General features: G+C 44.0%; 1 protein-coding gene across 3 annotated transcripts in view; it reads left to right on the top strand.

Annotated features, from left to right (window-relative positions):
- The window catches only part of LOC147463495 (diacylglycerol kinase 4-like), a 37,567-nt gene extending 10,678 nt beyond the window's left edge, over positions 1-26,889 (top strand). For all 3 annotated transcript variants that reach the window (XM_086489290.1, XM_086489282.1, XM_086489299.1), the window contains exons 6-12: positions 9,511-9,574; positions 24,673-24,755; positions 25,085-25,155; positions 25,484-25,561; positions 25,635-25,722; positions 26,213-26,329; positions 26,402-26,889. In XM_086489290.1, the coding sequence (XP_086345416.1) occupies positions 9,511-9,574; positions 24,673-24,755; positions 25,085-25,155; positions 25,484-25,561; positions 25,635-25,722; positions 26,213-26,329; positions 26,402-26,563 (663 nt within the window). In that variant the 3' untranslated portion in view covers positions 26,564-26,889. The remainder of the gene's footprint in view (positions 1-9,510; positions 9,575-24,672; positions 24,756-25,084; positions 25,156-25,483; positions 25,562-25,634; positions 25,723-26,212; positions 26,330-26,401) is intronic.
- The last annotated feature ends 407 nt before the right edge of the window (positions 26,890-27,296 follow it).

The raw sequence follows: 27,296 nt of genomic DNA, 5'->3' as shown, positions 1-27,296 counted from the left end.
CAATTTCAAATCGCGACGATGGCGATCTGCTGCCTTTTTCTGTCTTTCTTGAGATTTCTGCAAAGCGTCGCGGACCTTTGCAAAAGCCGTGTCCAAGTTGCGCGTGTACTCATCGTCTTCAAAAATCTTATCTTTTGTGCTTAGGAAGGGTGGAACCTTCGTAGCACCTTCAATAATCTCAAATGGCGCCTTCCCGTCGAAGAGTGTATCTTGTTGTTGTAGGCAAATTCCACCAAAGGTAGATACTTTTCCCATTGAGTCTTCTGATCCGAGATGTAAGACTTCAATAAGTCTAAAATCACTAAATTGGCAATTTCAGGTTGCTCGTCAATCTGCGGGTGGAAAGATGACGAGAACTGCGACTGCGTGCCAATGTTCTCCCAAATAGCCTTCCAAAACAAACTCGTGAATCTGGGGTCCCTGTCGGAGACAATCGTCTCGAGCATGCCATGCAATGTTCGGGAAATATCGTTGTCGGAAATATGCAAAAATCCCTCCAAGACAAATATGAACCGGAAATTTTACAATACTACCGAGTATTTTTGCAAAATTACACTATTTTCCATGTATTTTAAGTAGAATTTTCTCCTTCTTGCCCTCCCCTCAACCAGCTACTTTGATTTTGCAACCGGCTCAAGGCTAAGCTGAGGCACACTTTTCCCGAATACTGATGCCATGTAACCTAAAGATCTGGGCCACAAACAGTCTCGCTAAGTGATCCGGCTTGATTGTTTTCTTCACTGGAATGAAATGAGCTTGTTTGCTAAATCTGTCAATAACAGTCCAGATACCATCGTGATCACTCTGTGTTCTCGGAAGATAAAAAATGAAATCCATTGCAATACTTTCCCAGGGGCGGGTGGGTATGGGCAAAGGCTATAACAATCCTTGTGCTTTATGCGTGCCAAACTTGACCTTCTGGCATACCAAGCAACTGCGCATAAACTCGTCCACATCCTTCTTGAGTCTCGGTCAAAAGTCTCTACCCCTTTCAAGGTGGTAGCAATGCCGTGGTGACCCGTAAAAGGTAAACAGTGGCATTCGGTCATAACCTTTTCCCTCAACGGCTATGTAACGCACAACATGGTTTTCCTCATCAAGTAGCTATCCCGAATGGAATATCCCGCTACTGTCTCGTATCCGTGTGAAAATGTTTGCAAAATCTGTATCTGTGGCATACTGATTGACCATATCCTCGAAGCTCCTATGATGTATTGCGGAAATAGCCAGAACCAACGGCTTTCGAGACAAAGCATCTGCCACCAAATTCTTTTGTCCCTGAACGTGGACAATCTGAAAGTGAAACTGTGACAAGATGTTCGTCCACCGCATGTGCTTTTCCGGTAGCTGCTTCTGTGACAAGACGTAGCGTAAACTCTGATGGTCTATAAAGACAGTAAAATCCGCTCCGAGTAGGTAATGTCGCCACTGAGTAAGAGCATTGATAACTGCCAAAAGCTCTTTCTCATAAATCTGTGCTGTCAATTCCGACCTTGAGAACAGTCGGCTCTCGTACGCAATGACATGGCCTTCTTGCATTAAGACCGCACTTATACTACGACCACAAGCATCACAATATACTTCAAATGACTTCTGCAAGTCTGGCAAAGTCAAAACTGGTCCTGTAGTCAATTTCTCTTTCAATGTCTGAAAGACAGTCACCTCTGTGGGTCCCCACGACAAAGGGACTCCTTTTTGTGTCAAGATATGCAAAGGGGAAGCAACCTCTGCAAACTTTCTAATGAACCGCTTGTAGTACGAACACAAGCCCAAGAAGCTTCTAACTTCATGGACATTCTTCAAATCGGGCCAATCATGGATGGTCTCTACCTTGGCCGGGTCCATTTGCACTCATGCTGCTGAGACAGTGTCCCAAAAAGTGTATCTCTGGTAGGAAAAGTTCACTTTTCTTCGCATTAATCACCAACTTGTGATCTCGTAATGCCTGAAAGACTTGAAGCAGATGTTCTCTATGTTCTGCCTCATCCTTGGAGAAAACAATGATGTCGTCAAAGAAAGTACCAACAAATAGTCTATACTCTTGAAAAATCCTGTCCATCATCCGGTTAAATATCGCAGGAGCATTGGTTAAGCCAAAAGGTATCACCAAAAACTCAAATAACCCAAAAGTTGTCCAGATAGCTGTCTTGTAGACATCTCCTGGCGCGATTCAGATATGATGATATTCACTTTTCAAGTTGATCCTGCTAAAGCACGAGGATCCCTGTAGTTGGTCAAGTATATCATCGATTTTGGGAATCGAAAATCTGTTCTTGATGGTGATTTTGTTGAGAGCTCTATAATCGATGCACATTCTCCAAGATCCGTCTTTCTTCAAAACCAACAACACTGGAGAGCAGTACGGTGAAGTACTAGGCTGGACAAGACCCTTTCCCAAGAGGTCTTTCACTTGGTTCATAATTTCTTCGTTCTGGGCTCGGCTGACACGATAAGGTGGCCGGTTCGGTGGTGTGCTTCCAGGTATCAGATCAATAGTATGATGTTCAGGACGAGCTGGTGAAGCAATGGGCACGAGTGTGGAAAAAATCTTGGCATTCTTTATCAAGTTCAAACATATTTGTCCTATTCTCATCATTCATCTCTCTTTAGAAGTCGAGTAAACAAATAGATTGGATTTCATTAATTTTGAAATGGCCTAAGCCGATACAATAGGGACAAACTCGCCCTTAAGTTTTACATCTAGTACAATGGTTCCGCCCTTCTATGTAGTCAAAGTCGCTTTTCTCGCCTGATAGTCGACCATGGCGTTGTTCTTGTGGTACCAGGGAATTCCCAAGAGGACATCACAACCTTCCAAAGGCATTATGTAGAAGTCCTCATGCCCCAAATACCCCTGACAATGCAACCGAAGTTTGCCAATGACAAGTGTAATGGCTACGTCTTTGTCGTGTGCCGCTAGAACTGCCTTTGCTAGTGGTCCCATCCGAACGGGTGTGGTCTTGAGTCGTGCCGCCAATTCAGGTGAAATGAAGTTGGCCTTGGCTCCTCCATCAAAGAAGATCAGGGCTTCTTGGTCTTTCGCTTTGCCCAAGCTCGGCAAAGTTTTGTACTCTCGTCCATCGTGCTTCGGTCAATACCCACGCAATCTGGAACTAGTCCTGTTTTCATCTTGCCTTTTCGTCCACGTTCCTCAACTGCTCTTGAACCTTCAGGCCTGTCTTCGTCCTTGTCGCTCTATACTTTCGGTCCCTTTTTAGGGCACTTCGCGGAGATGTGCCCAGTTTCCCCGCATCTAAAGCACTTCCCCTGTAACGTGCAGCGGAATGAATGTTGTATTTTCTCAAGATTAGTGATCTATATTTGCTCAAGGTTCCTTTTAGTTCCTAGGGAAGGAGAGAGCCTTCCGTCTTATGGAGAGTGTTATGATCACGAACAAAGTGAGTGGATATTGTGCGTGCAAGTGTATGAGACTGAGAGAGAGAGAGAGAGAGAGAAGAGAGATACGACACCCGAGAGGTTGTAAAACCCTCCTCCGAAGGCCCCGCTCTCGTCGGCGAGAGTGGTCTACTTTGATTGCACAAAGGTGTACAATGCGTATGCAATGGACTGATGCAACTTGGACTATGCCGACGACAACGACGGTGATGATGATGACGACTTAGGGTGAAATCTGTGGTCTTCTATCTGCTGAATTTCGGGGCTGTTTCGGTGGCTGAAAATGACTGTTTTACTGTTGTCTTTATGGTTCAAAATGATTGGTTTTGTCGGGGGGGGGGGGGGGGGGGGTTCCTATGGTGATGAAAAACGCTGAGATACCTGCTCTATCTGGCTGCGTTTTTAGGGCTGTTTGCACCCGCTGAAAACGTTGCAAGGGCTGTGGGTTCCATGCTGAAAAACGCTGAAAATGGTAGCATTGCTAGCGTTAGTGATTGGCTGAAAACGCTGGCTGTGGTAGGGGAAAAACGCTAAGCACAGAGGCTTGATGGCGATAACTGTTGGAGAAGGAAACGCCAGGGGAGAGTGATGCATTGATGGTGATCCAAAACGCTGATGGCTGATGGGGATGGGTCTCACCAAAAGAGGCTTGGCGAGAGTCTTGTTGAGAGAGGGAGGGAGCACCTGTTGCTTGGGGAAGCCTGTTGTGCTCTTTGCTTATTTGCCAGAAAGTGCTAACTTGGTTGCTTATATATTAACTTAGCAAAATTGCCCTGCCTACTTTTGTTGGGAAGTCACTTAAAAATAATAAGTGAAAATACCAAAAATAGGGAAAATAGGCTAAATGCACTGGAAAATTCCCCTGACTGAATCTGATGGATTCTGAAGGGAATACTGATGATCATGCTGTGTGCTACCGGAGGATATGCATCTATGCTAAGTGACTAGGCATGCACGGTCTACGAATAGACTCACAAAAGTGCCAGAGCACTGCTAATCTAAACTGACTGGACTGACTGAACCCTGTTGTGGTTTAGCTTGTCCACGAACACATAGGGTTGGGATGTGTCACGTGACATCCCCTCCTTGATGTAGAGAGCTCTCTTTCGAGGAGTGAGTTTGGGTCGTGCATCCTTTTCTTTCTTTTCTGGGTTGCTCTTTCTTTTTCTACTTTCATTGTTCGAAGTCTGTTCGGTCCTTTGCGTCATGATTTCATCTGTGGGGTAGGTCAAATTGCCTGAGTGAATGGCAAAACCCCGTTTTGCATGACTGATCAGTTCCTGAATGGAATCTGACTTTTGCTCTAATCAGTGATCTCGGATCTCTGTAGGAAGACCCAAGGTAAACCGCTCAATTTGTTCTTTGAACGAGATCTTCTTAAATGAAGAGGCTAGTAGAAAAGAGCTCTAGAATTTCTCGCAATAAGCATCCAATGTATCCTTCTTGGTCATCTGTAGATGGTTCCAAGCAGTTCGTATGTCGCGTTCGTACTCTCGAGTCAGCCAAGAAGAAATAAAAAGCATTTTAAATTTCAGCCATTTAACTGGCGCTGTCTTGTTTAATAGAAGCGTGGATCACCAAGTTCGAGCATTTCCCTTGAAGTAAGAAGTAGCCCTCCGAATCTTGGAGTGCTTTGAGTAACGCCCTCCAGAGAAAGCTATGTCAAACTGCTGTATGAAAGCCAAAGACTTCGAAGCATCTTCATAACCAGAAAAAGTATCAAATTTAATTGACTGTCCACCTTCTTTGAACTCTCGGACTTTCTTGCTTTTATCTTTCAAAAAGTCATACTGGTTGGCTTTATAAAAATTCTTCTTCTTTGCATAAAAGTTGCTGTCGTCAGAGTCCGAACTATCCGAAGACGAGTCCTCTGTAGAACTGTCAACCACTGGGCGAGATTTAGGCTTCTTTGCCTTTTTCTTGCCCTTTCCGAAGTTTTGCTTTTTGCTTCGCTTTTTGCCTTTTTTGTCTTCTTCGCTCGATTGAGAAGAGCTAGAAGAACTATCAGAAGAAGAAGAAGAAGAACTGGGTACTCCTTCAAATGGAACACGCTTCTTCTTCTTTCTTGTCGATGCAAATGTAGACTGACGACCCAAATAACCCGGGAAGTCAATCCCTTTCTTCTGCTTTTTGTCGTGCTTTTTTGCTTTGTTCTGCACGTCAAAAAGCTGAGCAATTCGTGCATCAACCACCTCTTCTAATTCTTGCTCTGTGTACATCCTTGGAGTAGGAGGTTTCTTCAGTGCGGTTTTGAGGGGTGGTTCTGTGGTTTGACACCACTGTGCATGCACCTCGTTGAAAGAGGTCTGGCTCATAAATTTTGCAAATTTCGGGTCCTTCGCAAAATTTAGCATCATCTTTGTTGCATCGCCGATCAATCGTCGACGCTCCATCTCATCGAGCTCCACCTGGGTAGGCTGAGGCGGGCCATACTCGCGTGAATCTTTGTTGTGACCTCTTCCCGCATCCCCGGATGCAGAGGAAGTCAACTGATCTCTGTCTAAAGCCATAAGTGTCGCGTAAAAAGAATCGGATTTTCCGGTAGAAGAGAAATCGGCCGCGCTCTGATACCACTATAACAGACTTGGACACTCCAAGTCGAGATTCTAGCGCGACACCACAAGAATAACTTCAAAGCAGTTCACAGTTCACAATTGATTTGATGCTGGCCCGGCGGAGTTTCGTGCCTAGAGATATTGGCCCCAAAGACTGGCGCCTCTTCCAATATTTATTTTTGTATTAATCTGCAACTCAAAGTATAAGGGAGTGGTCAGGTCTCACTCTTAGACTCTGCGTCCAAATGCTCTGAGAAGTGAGAGCCCCGGCCAATAATATATATAGTTTTACAAGGGATGCTAAAAGCGGAGCCAAAAAGCCTCAAAATCAAAAGCTGTAAATTTTTAAAAGCTAGCCTCTCACAAGGCTTAGTAAATTAAAGCAAGGCTTTTAAAAACTAAAAGCTTTCTCTCTCTTGCGTAACTCCTGTATAGCCAAAAAGTTGTCCCCAAAAGTTGCTGCTGTTGTCCGTACGTTGCTGCCACGCGTCAACAGCCCCCGCCAAACATGGGCGTCCGTACAGCAAGCCACGTCAGCATTTTCGCGTACAGGGCCTTTCTGGGAGCAGCCAGCAGGTGTGTGCGAGTATTGGGCAGCCACGTCATTGAGTTGTGACACTAGGCTTCGTTATGGTTGAGTCTGCCCTTGAGCACTTTCCTTTAAGGGTGAATTGGGACTTATCCTCGATTCATCTAGGTATATTTCTTGAGTGACCAAAAAAATTCCCAAAAAAATTTGAGGGCATATGTCTAATATTCCAAGACTCAGATTCTTGAGCATCAATAGTTCCAGTGGACGACTATGTTGGTCTTGGCTCAATGGATTGCTTATCTTTATGTTCATGAACCCCATCTTTTTGTATTGCGGTGATTTATGGGTTTGGAGTCTGGACATGTTATGGCTCTTGAGTCTTCTCTTATGATTCAGTCACTTTTTGCTTATTTTTTTCACAATGAGACTTTGAGTAGTATCATGTACGATTGTTTTTTTATGACATTGAAAATTGAATGTCTCTTGAGTCTTGGTTCGAACGTTGCAGACCTTCAGAATTCAAAGCGGTCATTGGTAGAGCGTAGGTTGAAGGTTCTAAGTTTTTGTCATATAAATTCTGAAGTTCTGTATAATATGATCAATGAATTATCTTTCTAGGCTTCTTGTTTTAAGTATTATATTGGAGTTTTTTAATAAAATAAAAAAACCTTGTTTCTTGACTGTTTTGACCTTGGTCGAAACTTTGAAACTCTGGCTTTTCCGTTTCCGTTTTGGGTTGTCACTATGGCCACAAAACAACCCTCACTCCCTAATTTTCTCGAGAGATATAAGAGCCACCATTGGCGATTTGAAGATGAACTCTTAACGTTTGGATCGTACGATGATGATGCGATTTTCTAGTTAGTAGTATCATAGGTCTCTTAGGCCTTTTGCAAGCGTTGAGAAACATTTCATTCCATTTCATCTCTCTCTCTCTCTCTCTAGTTAGTAGTATCATAGGTCTCTTAGGCCTTTTGCAGCATCGGGACTCCCTCCTCCAGGTAGCATCAGCTGGGAGAGATGAGTGCCAGACACAGCTCACAGACTTTTTTCAGAGGACCATAGCAACACCACCACCTCCGACCATCCAGAGAGGAGTGACTCTACAGCAAGCTGAGGAGGTCCGAGCTCGCAGACGCCCACGTACCCATGGATGCAGGGCGCCTCGCCGCACTACTATAGATCTTTGGAGGAGAGATGCCTCCGGGCTTTTGCAGATCCAACAGCCATCTTACGAGGATTGCTCACACCCTACCCGCCCATGCGTCTTGTACTACACTCGGATTATGGTACTGGATGGAACCAGAGATAGGATAGCATTTCATCTTATGATTGTACACTCTACCCCAGCATATAGGATTACATCTTTCCTTAGTTTTGGAGCTCCATCCCCACCTTTGTATCACTTCCCTCCCCCAGTCATCATACAGGATAGTCACTTTTACTTTTGTACCTTTTATCCTTTAGGATACACAGAGGACACCCACCTCATGTACTTTGATTTGTCTCATAGGCCGACTTCGGCCTTTTATAGACGTTCAAAATTCTTTCTTTCTTTCTTTCTCTCTCTCTCTCTCTCTCTCTCGTGTGTTCTTCGGTTGTATGCGCGCCTTTAACTCAGGGTGTTGGCCTGGTGGGTTGTGACGATGTCTGTGAATGGCGATTGCCACCCTTGGTCATTCATTTCAGGGATTGCATTCCCCTGTGGAGTCAAGGCAATGGGGGCCGGGGCGTAGATCAGCCAAAGAATCATCGGCATTAGGCACCGGTGACCGTGTCTTAGCATGGGGCCCTTGAATTGGTTTAGGTCTCCGATAAGGACTAGCCTTCGCCAAATGTGCCATTTGACAATCAAATGATGCACTAGATTGACAATTCGAAGTACTCAACTCGCTACCTACCATCCCTTATTGTTGAAAGAAGAACCACTTTCCAGACAGTTTTCGGGTGATGTAGAAGAACTCAAATAGGAGGGATCCTTGCCACCTTTGCGGTCATTGAGGTAGCAGACAAAGGGGACTCACTGTAGATACCATCATGCCAAGGAAATCTCAAAGCTGAGGTAGTAGGTGTTGGTACTCCCGTTGCAGGCTGACTCCTTAGTAGTTGCATCGATGACATGATCAAAACCATGGAGCCCTTGTGAAAAGTGTGTTTGTATGGGACGGAAAGCCGAAGGATTCTCATGCAATGCTGTGGCTTGTATTTCTAGACTTTGAGAGATAATTTTGTAAATATCCGCGGTTCGGAATCTGCACATGGACGATCTTGCACATCTCTGCAAGGGGTCAAGCATGTGCACCAAGCCTCCATGTTTGGGCGCTTGTTTGCAATCTTGCAGATGATTGATGTTGCCATGAGGTAGCTTCAAGAAAGTCCATGTCTATCACAATGGTTGAAAAGCTCGAAAGAGAAAGAGTGGGCACGAACGGGCTAGTGCAAAAGAAAAGAAAAAGAAAGTGCAATGTAAGACGTGGAGGGGGCAAGGTGAGAGTAGAGAAAAGGTTGGGGTGTGTGTGTGTGTGTGTGTGTGGGGTGTGTGCTGTGCTGGGGGCAATGGTACAACACCAGCGAGTGTAATGGATATGCCTTGGTGTGACTGTTTGTTTAAGTTCTTTTTGATCCATTAAGAAATCAGGTACATGTGTGCCTCCTATGAAGGTATATATTGTCTATTTGTGCAAGCGTTCGTCTTCTTTTAAACCCTTGAGTGCAATTTGTTTTGAATTAAGAAAGTTTATTTGTGTGATTGCTAGATTGTTGTGCATGGGAGCTTTTGATGTTGTTTTGCGGCTATATGAGGTCATCAAAGAGTCGTGAAAATTTACTTGTTTATGGTGAATATGCACATAGGATGCATGCTTTCAACTTTGAGTGGAGCATGCTCTCTTTTGATCATTTTTTGATTCAAACCTAGTAAATTTTATTTGTGGTCTTTTTGGTATTTATGAAGTACTTCCTCTTCTTGTTGACTTATAATTTGGGTTAATCTAAAAAAGTCCCATGTGTGTTTTTCTTTTGATGCAGGACGCGTCTAGTGATGTTAAAGCAGCCTCCTTTGAAGGAATTTATTACAATTATTTCAGCATAGGTCCGGTGGCTTCTCACTCCTTGTGTCATTGCTTATGTGTGTTAGCACTTTAGTTGCAAGCATGTATATTGGCATACTAATTGATTGCTTTTATCTTTAGTGGTGCACGCGTCCTTTCTATCACTTTTCGTGTATCAAGGCTTTCACTCTTTCTTTATTGGTATTTTAAGTGCTAATGTGTATCAAGTTAATGCGACCATGCATGCCCTCCACTACAGGAGCACTAGATGAGGTAAGGAACTCATGGCCATCATCAAACCATAGAGAGAATTTTGACAAGCTCGATACGTTGCTGTCAATGTGCTTCTTCTTTGCATGAGACATTGGATTTTGTGCCAATTGTATAGCTACTGGCTATCACAATGTAGAGCTAGAAGTTCCATAGTTTTTCTCATACGTAGCTACTTTTAATGCAAAAACGTTTTGTTTTTTTTAAACATGGTAACAAAGCAATTGTTAGAGCACAAAAGACTTAACCTTATTTCTATACACACTTCAAGTTACATGTACTTCAAGATTCCAAGTTATGGAAGTGGAGACTCGAACTTTAAAATTTCAAGACTCAAATTTCAACTTGGAATTTTGATTCACAACTTGGAGACAATGAAAGTAAAAACTATGGTAGAGCATTATGTTCACCTTCAAGATGCGTTTCCTCTTGCTTACATGCTTCTCATCGCATGTGCATTGGCCCTTGGATGTGGGTTGGCCATCCACACACCTGTTGCATAGTGATCTTAGGCTCATTTATGGTTTGCACCAGCACTTCGCCCTTCTCAAACTTGTTTTGGCCATTTTAGTTTTTTATAGGTTGAGGGTTTTATTTTCGGTCGTGGTATTTGAGAGATATTTGCCAGACCTTAGCAAAGGTCCCCTTCCTCTTCTTGTCACAAAGTAATGATCTGACATGGCTGTAGCATAGTGCAAGTGGAGAGAGTCTCAAGCTAGAGTTGGACTGGATGGAGGGACCCCAAGTATGAGCCTGAGGATGTGTGAAACGCGACGGGATTCATAACGTGATTCGTGGCGCGAATCACGAGATTGCTGTTGTGGTAGTCTGTATGGCATGCTGATGTGGTAGTAGGATGTGATGACATGGTAGCGTAGAGGCAGTGCTTTTCGGAAGCTATGAAATTTGTTGACTTTCTAAGTGCTAGCTTAAATTGCAAAGCTTTTGGGGTGCTAGTTGTTGATAGCAATTGCTTTCAAGGCCTTTAAATATGGGCCTTGGGGGTGCGTTTGGGTATTTAGTTGCAAAGAGAGCTTCCATGCTCTTGTATTAGTGAGATCAAGCAATAAAGAAGTACCGCAAGGAGCGCTTGACTTGGGGGCTAGTGCATTTGGGTGGAGAACTACACTCCATTGTGTCTTGTTGTCACGGGGACGTGGCAACTGTTAACTATGTCACGAGGACGTGGCAACTGCTAACTTTAGTTGTTTGTTTCTTTCCAATGGGTTTTGTTTTATTTTTGAGACCCTCTTCTTGAAGTAGCAAACGGTCGGACATTGCATGGCCAATGTGAACGGTAGTTTCACCCGTAGATGGGTAGTGGTCGGCACTGGAATTCGTATGGTAAGAGGATGTCTAGGCTCAGAGCAAGATCATATAGGTCCCCCCGTCGCACTTAGCAAGTTGGTGGATACTAGGAAGTGAACTCAAAAGGCCTAAAGTCAAGGTGTGACTGCCAACAGAAAGTATCCGACACTTGGGCCACATTGCACTTTTGGATGCGGTCCCAATGAGGATAGATGGTCAGATGACCACGGGGAGCCCAATGGAATCATCTCCTAAAATTTAGGGAACTGCTATTTTGGGCCACGAAATGTGTTCGTGTCATTACCTCCGGTATGACCAGGGGAACATTTTACAACTCTGCCACGAAGTCAACTGGGCGACTTGTTGGGAGATTTTTAAGCAACGAACCCGAAATGGAAAAATGCTTGTAAATGCGCCAAGTGGCACATTTTTGTGCACTTTCCAATGCAAGGAAGTGTTGGCGCTGATTTTATAGCTGGGAGGCTCATTTGCAACTCTCTGTCGTCACAGGTTAAGAGCTATGGAGTGCTTCCTTTCCCTCTTATGTATAGTGCGGTGCCAAGAGTGATGCCCTGCACGCTACGCACTGCTCTCTCTCTATCCCCCCTATGAGCAGTATGTTATGCCCCACTAGTGGGCTTTTCATTTGACCATCGGTGTCTGCTCGGAGCATTCTAGCTCTCGAGCCGTGTGTGTACGTAGGTGTTAATCCCCGTTACATGTTACCCTTGCAAAGTACTTTGTGTGTGTCTAAAGTAAAGAATTTCGGGTGAAAGCCAATGCCTACCGCCCCACGGGCCGGTTTCAAGGTTCCGTTGCTGAGACATCAATCAATTTTTCCTTAAAGATGAGCCTCGGTTGTTTTGGGTATAGACACAGACTACAGGAACACGGGATTACACAATGGCCGACAAGGGGAAGGGCATTATGGAAGAGGATTCCTCTTCAAAGGACAGGCAAGAGATCCCTATGGTTTTCGACATTGGCGAGAGCTCACGGCCACGTCAGTCTGGACCTCCTATCAACGTGAATGTCCCTCCAGTAGTGCAGGGCTTTATGACTGGGCAACTTGAGGATGATGCGTTCAAGACTCAGTTAGTTGCCACGGTGAATGTCTTTTCGTAGCTGGTGCAGAATCGAAGGTTTATGGAGTTCTTGCAAGTGCCACCAGTGCAACAACAAAATAGGCAATCTACGCCGCGTACGGAGCTTGTTGATGCTCAAGCCCAGGTACTTCATGCGGCTCAGGAGGATAGGGAACACTCGCATGTTGCGGAGGCAGGGGCTCCAAAACAGGTTCCTCCTGTGCTTGAATAGGTGGCTAGAACGCCTATTCCACAGGTTACGCCAGTTCAGCCCGCCACCTTTCAGAGCCAGCATGTTGTCTTGAATGGACAAGGAACTGGATACGAGGCTATGCACTCAGTTTTTCCACCACCCACTGTACATCCTGGGTATTTCAGGGGTGGATCAGTGTTCCAAAGTATAGCTGGTTATGCGCCTGGAAGTCAGCCGTACATGCCAGGAACAATGTTTGGGGGTATGCAAGGCATCATGCCAAACCCCATGTATGGTAGTATCGGTATGCAGAAAGGTTTTCAGTCCAACCAGGGCCAGTTTGGGGTGCCACAGGGTCATTTTGGCATGGCTGGTTTTTTTGGACAGCAGCCAGATATTGCACCTTTGTCGCAAAATGTGAATGGCCAAGATGTGCCGATCATGCCTACTACAGTGCCATATTGCAGACCATCCCTTATGACAACTTGGGGGCACTAGAGAAGCCGAAGGCTTACAAAGAAGGTGGTGCAACTGTAAAATTCAGTACTTTCAGTGGCTTTGAAGATAAAGCAAAGGCTCTTACCTTCCTCCAGCAGTTTGATACAGCTTATGCGGGAGGGAATTTTATAGAGGCCTCGGAAGGTCAGGAAAGCTGCCACTTTCTTAAAGGACAATGCGCTTACATGGTGGACGACATTGTTAATGCAAGGATAGGCACCTGCCACTTGGGTTTACTTCAAGCAAGGATAGGCACCTGCTACTTGGGTTTACTTCAAGCAAATGTTTGCATCTGCTTGGCTGTCAAATGAATTTGAAGCCGACGTCATGACAGATTGGCACCAACTTACTTCAGCTTCGTGCAAGAGCTTGCTGGAGTACAATAGGAGGTTTTGTAAAGCGTTACTCTCAGTGACCTACAGATTTGTGCCATTGACAGAGCAGATAGAGAAGTATTGTTGTGGGTTACCTAAAGGGCTTCGCGATTACTGTACAAAGAACAGAGTGGCTACCCTCACTCAGCTTATGGAAGTTGCGAACACTCGTCTTGTCTTGTTGAAAGGAGAGGACAATGGATTTTCGAGCAACGACAAAGGAGGGCAGCAAAAGAAAAATCAGCGAAGAAGCCCTTTGTGAAAACGGCTCCTGATGTGTCACAGGGGTCAGAAAAGGCCACCAAAGATAAGAATTCAGCTGGGACTTCTGGAGCGCACGCAAAGAAACAGAAAAGGAAGCCTTTTGTGCGCAAGTCACTCGAGGAAAAGAAGGTCCTAATGGTTGAGAACAAATGCTTTATATGCGAGCAGCCTGGTCACTTTTCTATCGATTGTCCACAAAGGAAAAGGCCAATTGACTCAGAGGATAAAGAAGACCGGAAAGGCAAGAAGCCTAAACCCACGGCAGGTTTAGTGCCAGATATGGTGGGTGACAAGCCCAACACAGATGCCAGTGAGTTATGCAGGGCATGGGGTAAAGTTAGGGATCAGACGGCACTCATCTTCTTTGATCCAGGTGCCAAGCCAACTTTATCTCACCAGAGTTAGCTATGAAGCTAGGCATCAGAGCTGAAGAGATGGGGTACACAGCAGAGGCAGGGTTGGCATTGTCCTGGCCACTCAGAGTGTGTTACTCCCATCATTGGAAAACTGCGTCTGCATATTCAGTCGTATGTGGACACAGAAGAGTTCTACATCATGCTGCTGGAAGGTTGTGACGCCTTGTTGGGGATCCCGTGGATGTTCCGAGTGCATAGAGTCTTGGATGCCTACAACAAAAAGATCACTGTACAACATAGGGGCAAAACTCACATCTTGGATGTAAAGCTTAAAGGAGAGTCAGTCCCTATTATATCTGCTTCTGCTATCACTTTTGTAATAAAGAATCATCTTTCTGTGTACTTGATTTTTGAACGTGATGTCTCAGATAGTGATCAGTCAAATTTATCTGTGTTAGATAAAGAAAGGTCAGCATTTTTGCAAAAGTTTAGTGACTGTTTTTCTGATTCATTACCGTCGCAATTGCCGCCAGAGAGACCTGAGGATCATCGGATAGATTTGGTGCCAGGGTGTAGCCCACCAAATAGACCTTCCTACAGGGTTAGTGCGGCGCAACAGAAAGAGATTATGGGCCAGGTTGAGGAGTTATTAGAGAAGGGGCTGATTCAGCCTAGTTCTTCACCCTTTTGCTCCTCAGTGCTCCTAGTGCAGAAGAAGGATGGCTCATGGCGCATGTGTATTGATTACCGTGCGTTGAATAAGAATACCATCAAGAATAGGTTCCCTACTCCTAGAATTGATGATATTCTCAATCGTTTAGAGGGTGCTGCAACTTTCAACAGGATAGACCTTAAGAGTGGGTACCATCAGATTCGTATAAGGCCAGAGGATGTGCACAAGACTGCGTTTAGAACGACATTTGGTCTTTATGAGTTTCTAGTGATGCCGTTTGGGCTAACAAATGCTCCTGCTACTTTCAACAGAATGATGGACCGGATTTTCTGCTCGCATCATCAGTTTGTTGGAACGTTCTTTGATGACATGATAGTGTATTCGAAGAATGAAGAGGAGCATAGGCGTCACTTGACCATTGTGTTCGAAGAGCTGCGCAGTCACAGGTTACTTGTCAATCCTAAGAAAAGTGAATTCTTCCTCGAAGAGATCCACTTTCTTGGCCACATAGTCTCAAAGGATGGTGCTAGAATGGATCCCGCAAAGGTCGAAGCTATCAAGACATGGCCAGACTTGAAGACTGTGCACGATGTCAGAAGCTTCTTGGGATTGTGTTCCTACTATAGAAGGTTTATCAGAAATTTTGCAAAGATAGCATCGCCTCTTCACGCTTTGCAAAACAAAGAGGTCACTTTCAGATGGACCCAAAAAGAGATTTCAGCTTTTAGTCTTATAGGAAAAGTTGACTTCAGATCCAGTTATTGTTTTGCCGGATCTCAGGAAGTCATTTGTGGTCCAGTGTGACGCGTGTGGCAATAGCATCGGAGCAGTGCTAATGCAAGATGGACGGGTAGTAGCTTATGAAAGCCGAGTTTTGCAAGGGCCAGAGAGGACTATGCAAGTCTATGAGAAAGAGCTCTTGGCTGTGATTCATGCGCTTTCTAGTTGGAAGCACTACCTCTTAGGCGTTGATTTTGTTGTCCAAACAGATCATCAGACCTTGCGATACTTCTTGACACAGTCAAAGTTCCGAAAAGCATATGCGATGGGCAAACATTCTTTCCATGTTCCACTTCTAGATTATGCATGTGGAAGGCAAGAAGAATGTTGTGGCTGATGCGTTATCAAGAAAGCCACAAATTTCAGCTGTGTCAATTCCTTATCATCATGAGTTAGATGACATGAAGGAACTGCTGATGAAGGTTTTGCAAGGATCTTTGAACAGTTACAAGAGGGGCAACATCACGAGCACTACCTCCTCGGAGATAGTTTTATGATGATGCGTGGCAGACTTTGTGTCACTAGGCCACTGCGACATAAGGTCATGGAAGAGAGTCATGTCCCACTGTATGCAGGGCATCGTGGCATTGATGCACTAGTTAAAGCGGTAGAGACATTCTTGTATTGGCCTACCTTGAGAAGAGATGTGGATGCCTTTTTGTGCGAGCATGCATAGTTTGCCAAAAGGTCAAGTTTGACAGGCAAAAGGCACCAGGGTTGTTACAACCATTGCCGATTCCGGATAAGCCATGGGAAAGCATTGCTATGGACTTTATCTTTGATCTTCCAAGAACGCCAACAGGGAATGATGGTATATGGACCATTATCTGCAAGTTCAGCAAGCAGACCCATTTTATCCTTGTCAGGAAGAAGATAAAATCTGATCAGATGGCACGCTTGTTCATGTACAATGTGTACCATGGTATGCCACAATCGCAGTGATCGTGATCCTCGCATGACCAGTTTGTTCTGGAGAGGATTGTTTGAGAACTCGGGCATTACGCTCAAGTTCTCGTCTTCGTTTCATCCACAAACTGATGGACAGTAAGAAGAGGCTAATTCTACTGTCTTAGATCTACTAAAATGCTATGTGTCAGATAATAAGGGCAAGTGGGAACAGTATTTGCCTATGCTTGAGTATGCGTACAATAATACGGTGCATTCGTCTACTGGCAAAGCATCTTTTGAGATTGTTGAAGGCGGCAAAAAGGTTCCTCCCATTTTGCATACAAAGGACAGGATCTTTGAGGCAGATCGATATGTTGAGAACATGGATGAGATGTATAAGAAGATTAAAGCTGCCTTGGAGAAGACTCAGGCAAAGCAGAAAAAGGCTGCTGATCGTCACCGTCGTGAATTGCTGTTATCACCTGGTGATTGGGTTCTGTTAAGGTTCGAAAAGGCAAGGTTAAAGAAGATGAAGGGCAAAGAACGGCTATTTCCTAAGCTCAGCATGCGTTACTATGGGCCTTTTCAAGTGCTTGACAAGATCAGCGATGTGGCTTACAGGCTGAAATTGCCTGATGCGTGGAAGATTCATAATGCGTTTCACGTGAGTCTTCTAAGACCCTTCGTGGGTGATGTGCTAGAAGATATGCCAGACGAGGATCAGCCAGAAGTTGAGGAACTTGATGAGATCGTGGTACCTGAGCAAGTTTTGGCACATAAGGACAGAAAAGTTAAAGGACAATTTGCAAGACGCTATTTGGTGAAGCTCAAGAACTATCCGCCTATGGATGCAAAGTGGACGGAAGAGCATGAACTGTCAAAGTCACCAAATGTATTGCATCTTTACCTTGAAGCCTTTGGGTTACAGCCTACTTATGCCCCAACCCAACGTGTGCAAAGGAGGGGTAATGATAGAGCTAATACATCAAATGTACATATGAATTTAGTGTAATAGATGGAAATGACAAAAGTATGAAGGCCTCATTAAGTCATTTGTATCTATGTGTTATGACCTTTCTTGTGGATACATGTGATGATAAAAGAGTGTTAATAGCACAAGATCATCAGTGGCATGTATTTATGGTATGCAATCGAAGACGTTTGCGATTTCAAGAGGGGGGTATGTCACGGGGACGTGGCAACTGTTAACTATGTCACGAGGACGTGGCGACTGCTAACTTTAGTTGTTGGTTTCTTTCCAATGGGTTTTGTTTTATTTGTGAGACCCTCTTCTTGAAGTAGCAAACGGTCGGACATTGCATGGCCAATGTGAATGGTAGTTTCACCTGCAGATGGGTAGTGGTCGGCACTGGAATTCGTATGGTAAGAGGATGTCTAGGCTCAGAGCAAGATCATATAGGTCGCCCCGTCGCACTTAGCAAGTTGGTGGATACTAGGAAGTGAACTCAATAAAGGTCCAAAGTCAAGGTGCGACTGCCAACAGAAAGTATCCGATAGTTGGGCCACATTGCACTTTTGGATGCGGTCCCAATGAGGATAGATGGTCAGATGACCACATGGAGCCCAATGGAATCATCTCCTAAAATTTAGGGAACTGCTATTTTGGGCCACGAAATGTGTTCGCGTCATTACCTCCGGTACGACTAGGGAAACATTTTACAATTGTGCCGCGAAGTTAACTGGGCGACCAGTTGGGAGATTTTTAAGCAGCAAACCCGAAATGGGAAAATGCTTGTAAATGCGCCAAGTGGCACATTTTTGTGCACTTTCCAATGCAAGGAAGTGTTGGCACTGATTTTATAGCTGGGAGGCTCTTTTGCAACTCTCTGTCATCACAGGTTAAGAGCTATGGAGTGCTTCCTTTCCCTCTTATGTATAGTGCGGTGCCAAGAGTGATGCCCTGCACGCTACGCACTGCTCTCTCTCTATCCCCCCTATGAGCAGTATGTTATGCCCCACTAGTGGGCTTTTCATTTGACCAATGTAGAGTTATGTGGGTTCATGCATATTTGCCGAGGCAAGAGCCTCTTGCACAGGTACTGGATTAGCTAGCGGCTAATCCCCCGCAGGTACAGGTGAATTCGGAGAGGTTTCACGTCAGAAATCTCGTCCGATTCAAAGGGCAAGTAGACCTACAGGTGCGGGAGCTCGAGGTCTTGCTACAAATGCGACCGGCACGCGAAACGGAGCCCCAAATAGGGAATTACAGCCTGCTGTGTATTTTTGCAGGTTTAGGGTCTCGGCCCTAAACGGACCCTAGTACCCAGAGGAGGTTCGGGGACGCAAGGGGATCGTTGTACGGGTGAACTGACGCATTTTCGGGGCAGAAAACAGAGAATTCAGCGTGCTGCAGATTCTCGCCAGGTTTTGCAAAGTGTCCGTATGCGTCGGGAAAGTCACCTATTGCGTGGGGATACTGACTGTGAAGCGTCCTAGTATAGTTATGTTGCCGAAATCGGGCCAGAACAGGAGTTTCTTAGCCTAGATTGTGCGGGGCAGCTTGTAGGAGATCACAGGTTTTATTCCCTCTGTTAAAGAATAAAAAAATACCGAAAGTGGCGCCAATTTTGGGGCCTACAGGTTGTCGGCGTCTGCTCGGAGCATTCTAGCCCCCGAGCCGTGTGTGTACTTAGGTGTTAATCCCTGTTATAGGTTACCCTTGCAAAGTACTTTGTGTGTGTCTAAAGTAAAGAATTTCGGGTGAAAGCCAACGCCCTACCGCCTCACGGGCCGGTTTCACTTGTCGCAAGTTTTTCAGTTCTTCTTCTCTTTTCAAGTTCAAATATTTTTTGTCTTTAGTTCAGCCTTGTCGTTTCACTGCCTTGTCAGTGACTTGTTGGTTATAGTGGTCTCAGAGCTTCAACCGAGTCTTCTTGTACGGAGAATCCGATCCGACTCTTTGTTGCATACACCATGGACCCAACAACAAATAGAGACTTAGAGGAAGAGTATGTGAACGTGGAGGAGGAAGTAGGTGGAAGTGGAAGTGCAAGAGGAAGAAGAGGATGAGGAAGTAGCATCTCTTGACAAGAGTGAGGATGGTAGTCCTGTCATGAAGCCCGACTCATAGCCTAATCGCGTCGAAAGTTATAGAGTAGAGGCAGAAAGAGGAGGTGCAATTTCACATACTTAGCTTGCTTTTTCCAAAGATCATCTCTACGCCAAAACATATGTATAGTCGGCCTATTGTTAGTGTTTGCAAGCAGTGGCAGGCTGTGGCTGATCGTAAACAGATGAAGACCAAAGCAAAGCCAACGACATACACCAACAAGGAAGGCTCCACTTCTTTTGTCAGTCAAGAGGAGATCTATGGCAGTATATCAACAGTTGGTTGGTATGAGGTAAGTATCGATGCACAAACAACGTAAGTCAACTCTTTTCCAAGATTTCTAGGCAAAAAGTCTAGCAACAAGAAGGGCTGCAATTCTGTTGTCGATCAGCAGCAGTAGACGCCACCCTACCTTCACTTTTTAGACAAGAATCTTGCTTTCTTAGATATGGTGGCTTTTGACCATATGGTGCAAGGATGTCTGGCTTTATGGGAGGGAGGTAAGATACAATTGGTATACATGGATACTTTATGGATCCCATCAGGGTAGGAACAATGACATGTATGGAGGAAGATGCTTCCAACCTTGTGTACGACTATCAGCACTGAGGGCAACATACTTCTATGATGGAGTGCTTATGATCAATTGACTCCAATGGGGGGTCAAAAAGGATTACAAGGGGTCAGAACGGCAAGCTCGACATTTTTTGAGGGCCTCAAGATGAGAAAAAGCTCGTACTTTTATTTAGCAGTTTGATACCGCTTTCGTAATGGGCAATTTTATAGAAGCTTTAAGGTGAGAAAAGTATCTTCTTTCCTTAAAGGGTATGCTTTATAGTGGCGGTCAACCCTATTTGTTTCATGGATAGTCATTGAAGACTTGGGTGGGATTCAAGCAGTTGTTTGCTTGTGGTTGATGTTTCTTTTATTGCTAGGCTTCATTATGGCTGAGTTTGCTCTTGATGTCCAGAGTCGTGACAAAAACTCAGTACGATGAACTTTGTGTTGATGTATGCTCGTGTGCGTGTGCGTGCGCGTGTGGTGTATGTCGTGTTTGGGAGCATATGTTAGTACCTAGTTCTACACCCACTATTGGGCACTGACGATGTTAGTGCGGATGTCGTGGTATTTAGTCAATGTTATTTGTGATGGAGCTGATGGTTATATTGTCTTGTGGGTGACTACCATGGGTCTATACCTTGCGCTTTCCTTTAAGGGTGAATCTGGCCTTATCTTGGATTCATCTAGGTATATTCTTCCTTGTTGTTGACACTAACAGAAGTTCAATTTTGCAACCAAAAGTTCTTGGATGCTTTTCTATTTAGTTGCATCTTTTCTTTTCAGAATAGTCAACCTCGATAAACAGATTGAGAGATACTTTTGGGAGTTGCCTCTTGAGTTGAAGAGGTATTGCCAGAGCAGAAAGCTTTGTGCATTAAGGGGAAGATGGCCCATTGTTAGATGCAACAGAATTGAGAGAGTAGGTAGAATCGAGCTTTCACACTTTCACAATCCTTGGTTCTTTCCTTGCGTTAATGAATGCAACTTTGCATTATTGATGATTTCTTTAGATACGAGAGAGAGAGAGAGAGAGAGAGAGAGAGAGAGAGAGAGAGAGAGAGAGAGAGAGAGAGAGAGAGAGAGAGAGAGAGAGAGAGAGAGAGAGAGAGAGAGAGTTGGTTGGGACCCCCCACATCGTGTTAGACTAACACATTGTTTGGTGGTGGTTCCGAGGAGTAGATTAGGGAGTTGAGGGCTGTTTTTGTGGTTGTGCTCGGCCATACCTGAGGCAGAAATACCTTCTCGGCAATGACACACGTGTTGTGCCCACTCAGTAGGTTGGCATGAGGTGGGGTCCCTATTCCTAGGGTTTCTCAAGGTTTTGTATTTGCAATTTTCCCCTACTATGCCTAGTCGAGGACCGAATTTGGTCCCTTGAGCCAGTTTGTTACCACTTATGGTGATGTGGCTTATTTATTGGGGCGTCCCCAATATTTGCAGGTGGAGGAGTATACTAGAGTGAGTAGGGCAACTTTGGGGAGTCTGTAAAAAGGAACCTCCCCCCCCCCCCCCCCTCCCCTTGTGTTTTCTCATGTTGTTATTTGCAGATTATTGCTAGTGTATTGGGATCACTGCCTAGCGCTTTCTCTCCTCTCTCTAACATTTACATTGGCGACCTCTCTCTCTGCTTGTAATAATCTAGTGTATTGGGATCATTGCCTAGCGCTTTCTCTCCTCTCTCTAACGTTTACATTGGCGACCTCTCTCTCTGCTTGTGCATTCAATTTGCCATCTTTGTAGCTCTTGCTATTGCTCCACTCTAACGTCACCATGAAACGTGTTTCGACAGGTCACGACAGGTGAAACGTTTCGGGCTTTGAAACGTTTCGCTCACCAAGTGAAACACAAGCCGTTTCACTAACAACAAGTTAAAAAATATTTTAGTTTCAAAGTTGCCAAACGCACGTTTCGGTCTCACGTTTCAGTGTGCTCTCATTTTGGACCGAAACGTTTCGCAATGAAACACCGCGTTTCAGGGTGAAACGTTTCGCGGTTACGTTGCTCCACTCTCTGTCACCCCCCTCCCACCCCATTGTTTACATGTGTTGCACTGAGGCCCGTTCAATGGGCAATTAACACACGGATGACGTTACAGAGAAGATTTGTCATTGTAGATTCGAGATCCAATCACTTTCAATCCCGAGAGGAGGTTTGGTTGTGGTATCAAACTCGATTATCACCCCATTCGTCTTTTAAAGTGCACCTTTGGCTTGGTATCAGAGCCAAGGTGTGTGCTTGAGTCAGATCGGCGATCTATGTGAGTATATGGTGCTTATTTTTTATGAAGAAAAGAGGCGTACTGCTGGTTTTTGCTGTTTTCATCCTCTCTGGATTGATTTGGAGCTCTTGTGGGCTAATTCAAAGGCTCTTCTTTATCCCAACACATCCTAGCTTCCTCACATGCCCCAGTTTGCATTGACGATGTCATGGGTTGATGATTTTGACTTGAACTGGTCCAAGATGAAGAAGTGGAAGAAGAGGAAGCTCATGATGGAGCAACAAGTCATGAGGAGTGGGGAGATTGGTCCAATCTATACTCCGTCGTAGGTGATCAACCAATCAAGATACCTACCCTTCCTATCTTTCCCTCAGATAGCAATGAATGATGACAACTATGCTATTTAGAAAGCGACCATGACAACTGTCTTTGACTCTTATAAGCTTGGAGGCTTTGTTAGTAGCAGCTTACTGAAGCCAAAGGACCCAGCGAGAGTGAAGCTATGGGAGCGTCTCAATGCTCGGATCTGATCATTTCTCATTCTCAACAGTACACCAACTGTCATTAGTCACATCTGATTGATGGAGGACTCGGAGCAGATTTGGTATCGACTTTCCTCATTATATGATCGAGTTCCTCCGATGAAGCGGGTTGCTTTGGAGGTGCAATTGTGGACCTTGGATGCCAAATAGGTGTCCATGAGGGACCATATCAACAAGGTGCAAGAACTCCAACATGAGATACCTCATATGGGAAAGCAAATCAGTTCTGAGGACATGACCTTTCAGATTTTGGCCAAGTTGCCTCCTCAGTATTCCAATATCTGTTCTTCGCTGGTTATGAGTGGGTGATTGAACACCATTCCAATGTATTGAACCAGGAGGAGCCTTTGATGGGGGGAAGAAGTCAGGCTTTGAAGCCGCCGCTTCTTCCAACTACAACAACAAGAAGCAGAAGGGTAAGAAGAAAAGCAACAATACTACCTTGAAGATTTATGGTGAAGAGGATGCTTTGTAATGTAGTTTTTTTCCTTCCTTACTTTGGCAAACATATGGAAAACAAGTGTATAATATCACATCGAAACAAGTGTATGATATCACATTCCATACTCCACCTGCAAGTTCGTGTAAAAATAAAATTTTGAGGCTCAATTTGGGATGCTTTTGGCCTTTGGGAAGATTGTATGGGCTTATTATAGCTTCTAGCTTATAACTATATTCTTTTGACTCGGATAGTCGAGGACTTAATACTAGATAGGGCAAGCTTGTGTGCAGCTATTACTATCTATCGATGGTTTTGCTTTATCATTCCCATTATATAAAGTCTTCAATAGATTTTATTTATGAGGGTAGATCAATATGAAACTGTTAAAGTAGGGCATTACATGGTATTGTCTTAAAGTAGGCTAGGGTCATGTGATTCAGCTGAGGCTGGCCAATCATACATTTTCCATACTTCCATACCAATTATTGGGAGGGTTAGTTTTTGGGTGGAATCGTTGCACGTCTCTCAACCCACGAATCCATTGTTGCAGGAATGGACACGTTTATTTTGTGAGCCTGTTCGGAGGACCTGCATGTCCGACAATTCCATCATAATACATACAATTTTCCCAGTTTTGGAACCCTCTTGCATAAATGGTTTGTATGCATTTTGATGGATGTTATTGCACTTCGGTGAGCATCTCGCATTATAAGCATGTAGATTTAGGTTAAGAGGAATCCGTTGGAATTGAATTCCTCGAACTGTGTAGACAAACCTTGGTTCCAAAGACGTAGTAGCAGCATGTCCACGTGGCGCACAGAGACGTGTGTACGTGACACCCATGCAAAGGATGGCTATCATCATAAATTGTGTAGACAAACCTTGGTTCCAAAGACGTAGTAGTAGCATGTGACACATAGAGAGGTGTGTACGTTACACCCATGTAGAGGATTGATATCATTATGAACAGTTATTGATGATCGATATAACTCTCCTTGATTTGTGGTCCGATGCTTTGTATGGTCGATTTGATAGCATGAAGTTTGTTGGTTGCCTTAAAAAATAGGTTGTCTTAGGGCTGTTGTTAATGAGCTTAAATTTGGAACTTTTGACTTTTGGTAAACTTAGTAGCTCTTGAAGGTGTCTGTTTTTGCTAGTTGGATCTGATCACTTTTAACTTAAAAACTTTGTAAGTAAAGCTACTCTATACTCTATCTCATATGCAGTGGGAACCAATTGTTAGTAAGGTCTGCATATCTCTCTTTAGTGTTCGTGTAATCAGTGCTATGAAGGTTCAAGTGAATGGTCAGCTAGACAGGTCAAGGTGGCAGTATCTTGGCCTATGAAGTAAAAAACCTATGTTACTTTTGTCAGAGTTGGCGTATCCACTTGATGTTCAGTTATTGCTATTTAGTGTCCTAGTTGGTGTCATTTCCAACATCATAAACCAGACCTTCTATGGTTACTTTCATCAAATTTTGGCATATCCACTTGATGCTCATAATATTTGTACAAGCGTCTATTCCAAACACTTATGGGTGTATTTGGTATGCCTAATTGATGTATTTACACTTCAAAGGTGTCCTGATCCTAATTCAGTTGTCAATTTCATAACAGGGATGGATGCCCAGGTGGCTTATGGTTTCCACAACCTTCGTGAGAGAAAACCATATCTTGCACTGGGTCCAATCTCTAATAAGGTAAAGACCTAGCTTCAAAGAAAACACATGAAACAGTTATTGAATGGGGCAGCCATTCCATAAATGGAGTATTTTAAGTTTTGGTTTAGGAATAATGGGCATTGGCTTTATTGACTATGTCAGCCTCGCCAAGTTCAGCGTTCACGCTCCTTGTGACAAATTAATTTCTGATGATGCCCTTATTGCATGCTTTGAAGGTTGTGTGTGTTTATCTTGGTGTGAAAATCTTGTGTGGCATGATTAAAAGTATTTCAAGCTATATATCATGGCTGCAGCTAGCTACAATACCATGCTGCAGGTTTTGATTGTCTTTTTTTATTATTGTATAGATCGTTTACTCGGGCTGTAGCTGCGTGCAAGGATGGTTTTGCACACCATGCTCAGCCAACCCACGTGTAAGGCAAGTTCAATTGAGAAATCCAACATTTTGGTGATTTTTGGCTTTCTAAAACAAAGCTTAGCAAAGAAGGGAGTTAGGCATACATTTGACTTTGTGAAGCATTGAATGACTGAAATCTTTTTTGGTATTTTAGTTGTAAATGGGTCCTCTTATTTAAGAGCCTCATATGTCCTTATTATTTTTTGTTCGTTTTAGAAGGCCAAAATGACCCATCACATTGTTTTTATGGGCCCTGGGCCCTTGGTTCATAGATATGATTCATAGATGTGTGGTTCTTCATGTGTGGCTCTTAGATATGACCTTTTCTGAGGTTGTGGATCTTTTGCAGGTCTTTGCGGAACATCATGCGACTAGAGGTCAAAAGGGAATCGAATGGTGATTGGGAGCCTGTTGATCTGCCTCAGAAGTGCGTGCAGACCTATTTTTCAATAGTTTGTAACTAAGTTGTGTCTCATGTGCTCATCTGAACCATTCCGCAGTGTGAGGGCAGTAATTATGCTCAATTTGCAAAGCTATGCAAGCGGTCGGAATCCCTGGGGTCATCCTACTGAAGAGTACAATCAGAAGGTAAGCAGAGTGGCAAAAACTAATGCATAGGTGTAGTTATTTGTGCAAGTGGCAGGAAGTTTGCATGTATGGTGGTGCTATTCCTCTATGGGAAAGCCACCAAAATAAGCCTGAAATTTGTGGAATTTCTTCAAGTGTCTCGGACATTTTTTTTTGCCAATAAGCTTGCAAGTAGAGGCATTTGTGTCTATAAATAAAGAGTCATTTCATCTTGAGAGCCCAGAGTACTATCTGAATCCTAGTCTTCTATTGAGGAAGAACCAGTCTTCCAATGAAGAGTTGTGAAAGAAATTGTCTTCGAAAATGTTTGCAACCTTAACAAAGGGGTATGTTGGGGATTTTGGAAAATTATTGAGGGCATTGTAGGAGTTTTGGCAAGACATGAGGGGTATTTTGAGTATTTTTGAAAGTTGAGGGGTATTTTGGAAAAAAATTCCACAAATTTAAGTATAATTTTTACTCTGATTATATACTGGCTTACATATTGCAGAAAAGGTTTGTTCAACCAACAGCCCATGATGGGATTCTGGAGATCTTTGGTCTCTTTGATGGTTGGCATGCATCCCTTGTGATGCTAAGTCTACGCTCAGCCAAAAGACTTGCCCAGGTAGGATTCGGCATCCATTTTATGACATTGTTCATCTTTGAGAAGGTACTAACCAATGAGCTCTGTGTGCAGGCATGTGCCATTCGAATGCATCTTATTGCTGATCAAAGACATAGAATATACATGCAGATGGATGGAGAGCCTTGGCGGCAACCTTTGTGTGCAAATGAGAATTCCACTATCATAGAAATCATGCCCACACCAACCAGGTCATTGATGTTGAAGGCCTCTTGATATTGCTTTTAGTTCGACTGGTGTAAGCCCTACCTAGCATGCTTTACTACACTTACATTCTAGTTCAATCTTTCTGGCAGGATCTTTATTCATTCTTTAGATATAGAAAACAATAAAAGGTTGTGAGTTGATTTGGTCTCCAGTAGATTTTCTGCTGGTTACTGGTAATGAGCTTGATCTTTGGCGTCGTTTTGTCCCTTGACGATTTTGTGCTGCTCAGCTGCAGAGCTCTGAGATAAAATTTGTACAGTAAGATAAATTAATACTATTGACACACCTACATGCAGGAAAATTTATGTGGGGATCCATCTCCATTCTGTGCTTAAGTTTATTCATGAATATTGATATTTATATTGTTTGAGAAAAGGTAGTCGAGAAGAGATAATCCTTCATGCCTTCCAATGCTTTTTGCCAGGACTTGCCATTAGTTTGCTAAAATTAGTCTCACTACAAATGCGATGTTTGTAAAATGTGAAATCATGGCATACATAAATGAACCAACAACAGATGAATAAGGAATCTTGGCCATCTCAGTGCTCTCCCCCCTGGGCTAAGTTTCACATATGGAGGCAATTGAGTTGAGATAGGTCTTGGCTGGTCCTGATGTGTCTAGTCAAGGCACATTGTCTTCTTCATATCCAACAATGATTGGTGTAGCAGATGACTACGGAATCTTGGCCATCTCTGCTGTTCTCGTCCAACCGGGGCAAATACACTTGGCTAAGTTTCACAT

Source organism: Adiantum capillus-veneris, chromosome 2, assembly GCF_014529385.1.
Source record: "Adiantum capillus-veneris isolate H3 chromosome 2, ASM1452938v2, whole genome shotgun sequence".
In the NCBI taxonomy this organism is placed as follows: domain Eukaryota; kingdom Viridiplantae; phylum Streptophyta; class Polypodiopsida; order Polypodiales; family Pteridaceae; genus Adiantum; species Adiantum capillus-veneris.
The sequence above is the reverse complement of the archived record's forward strand: the minus strand, read 5'-3'. Positions and strand labels throughout refer to the sequence as shown.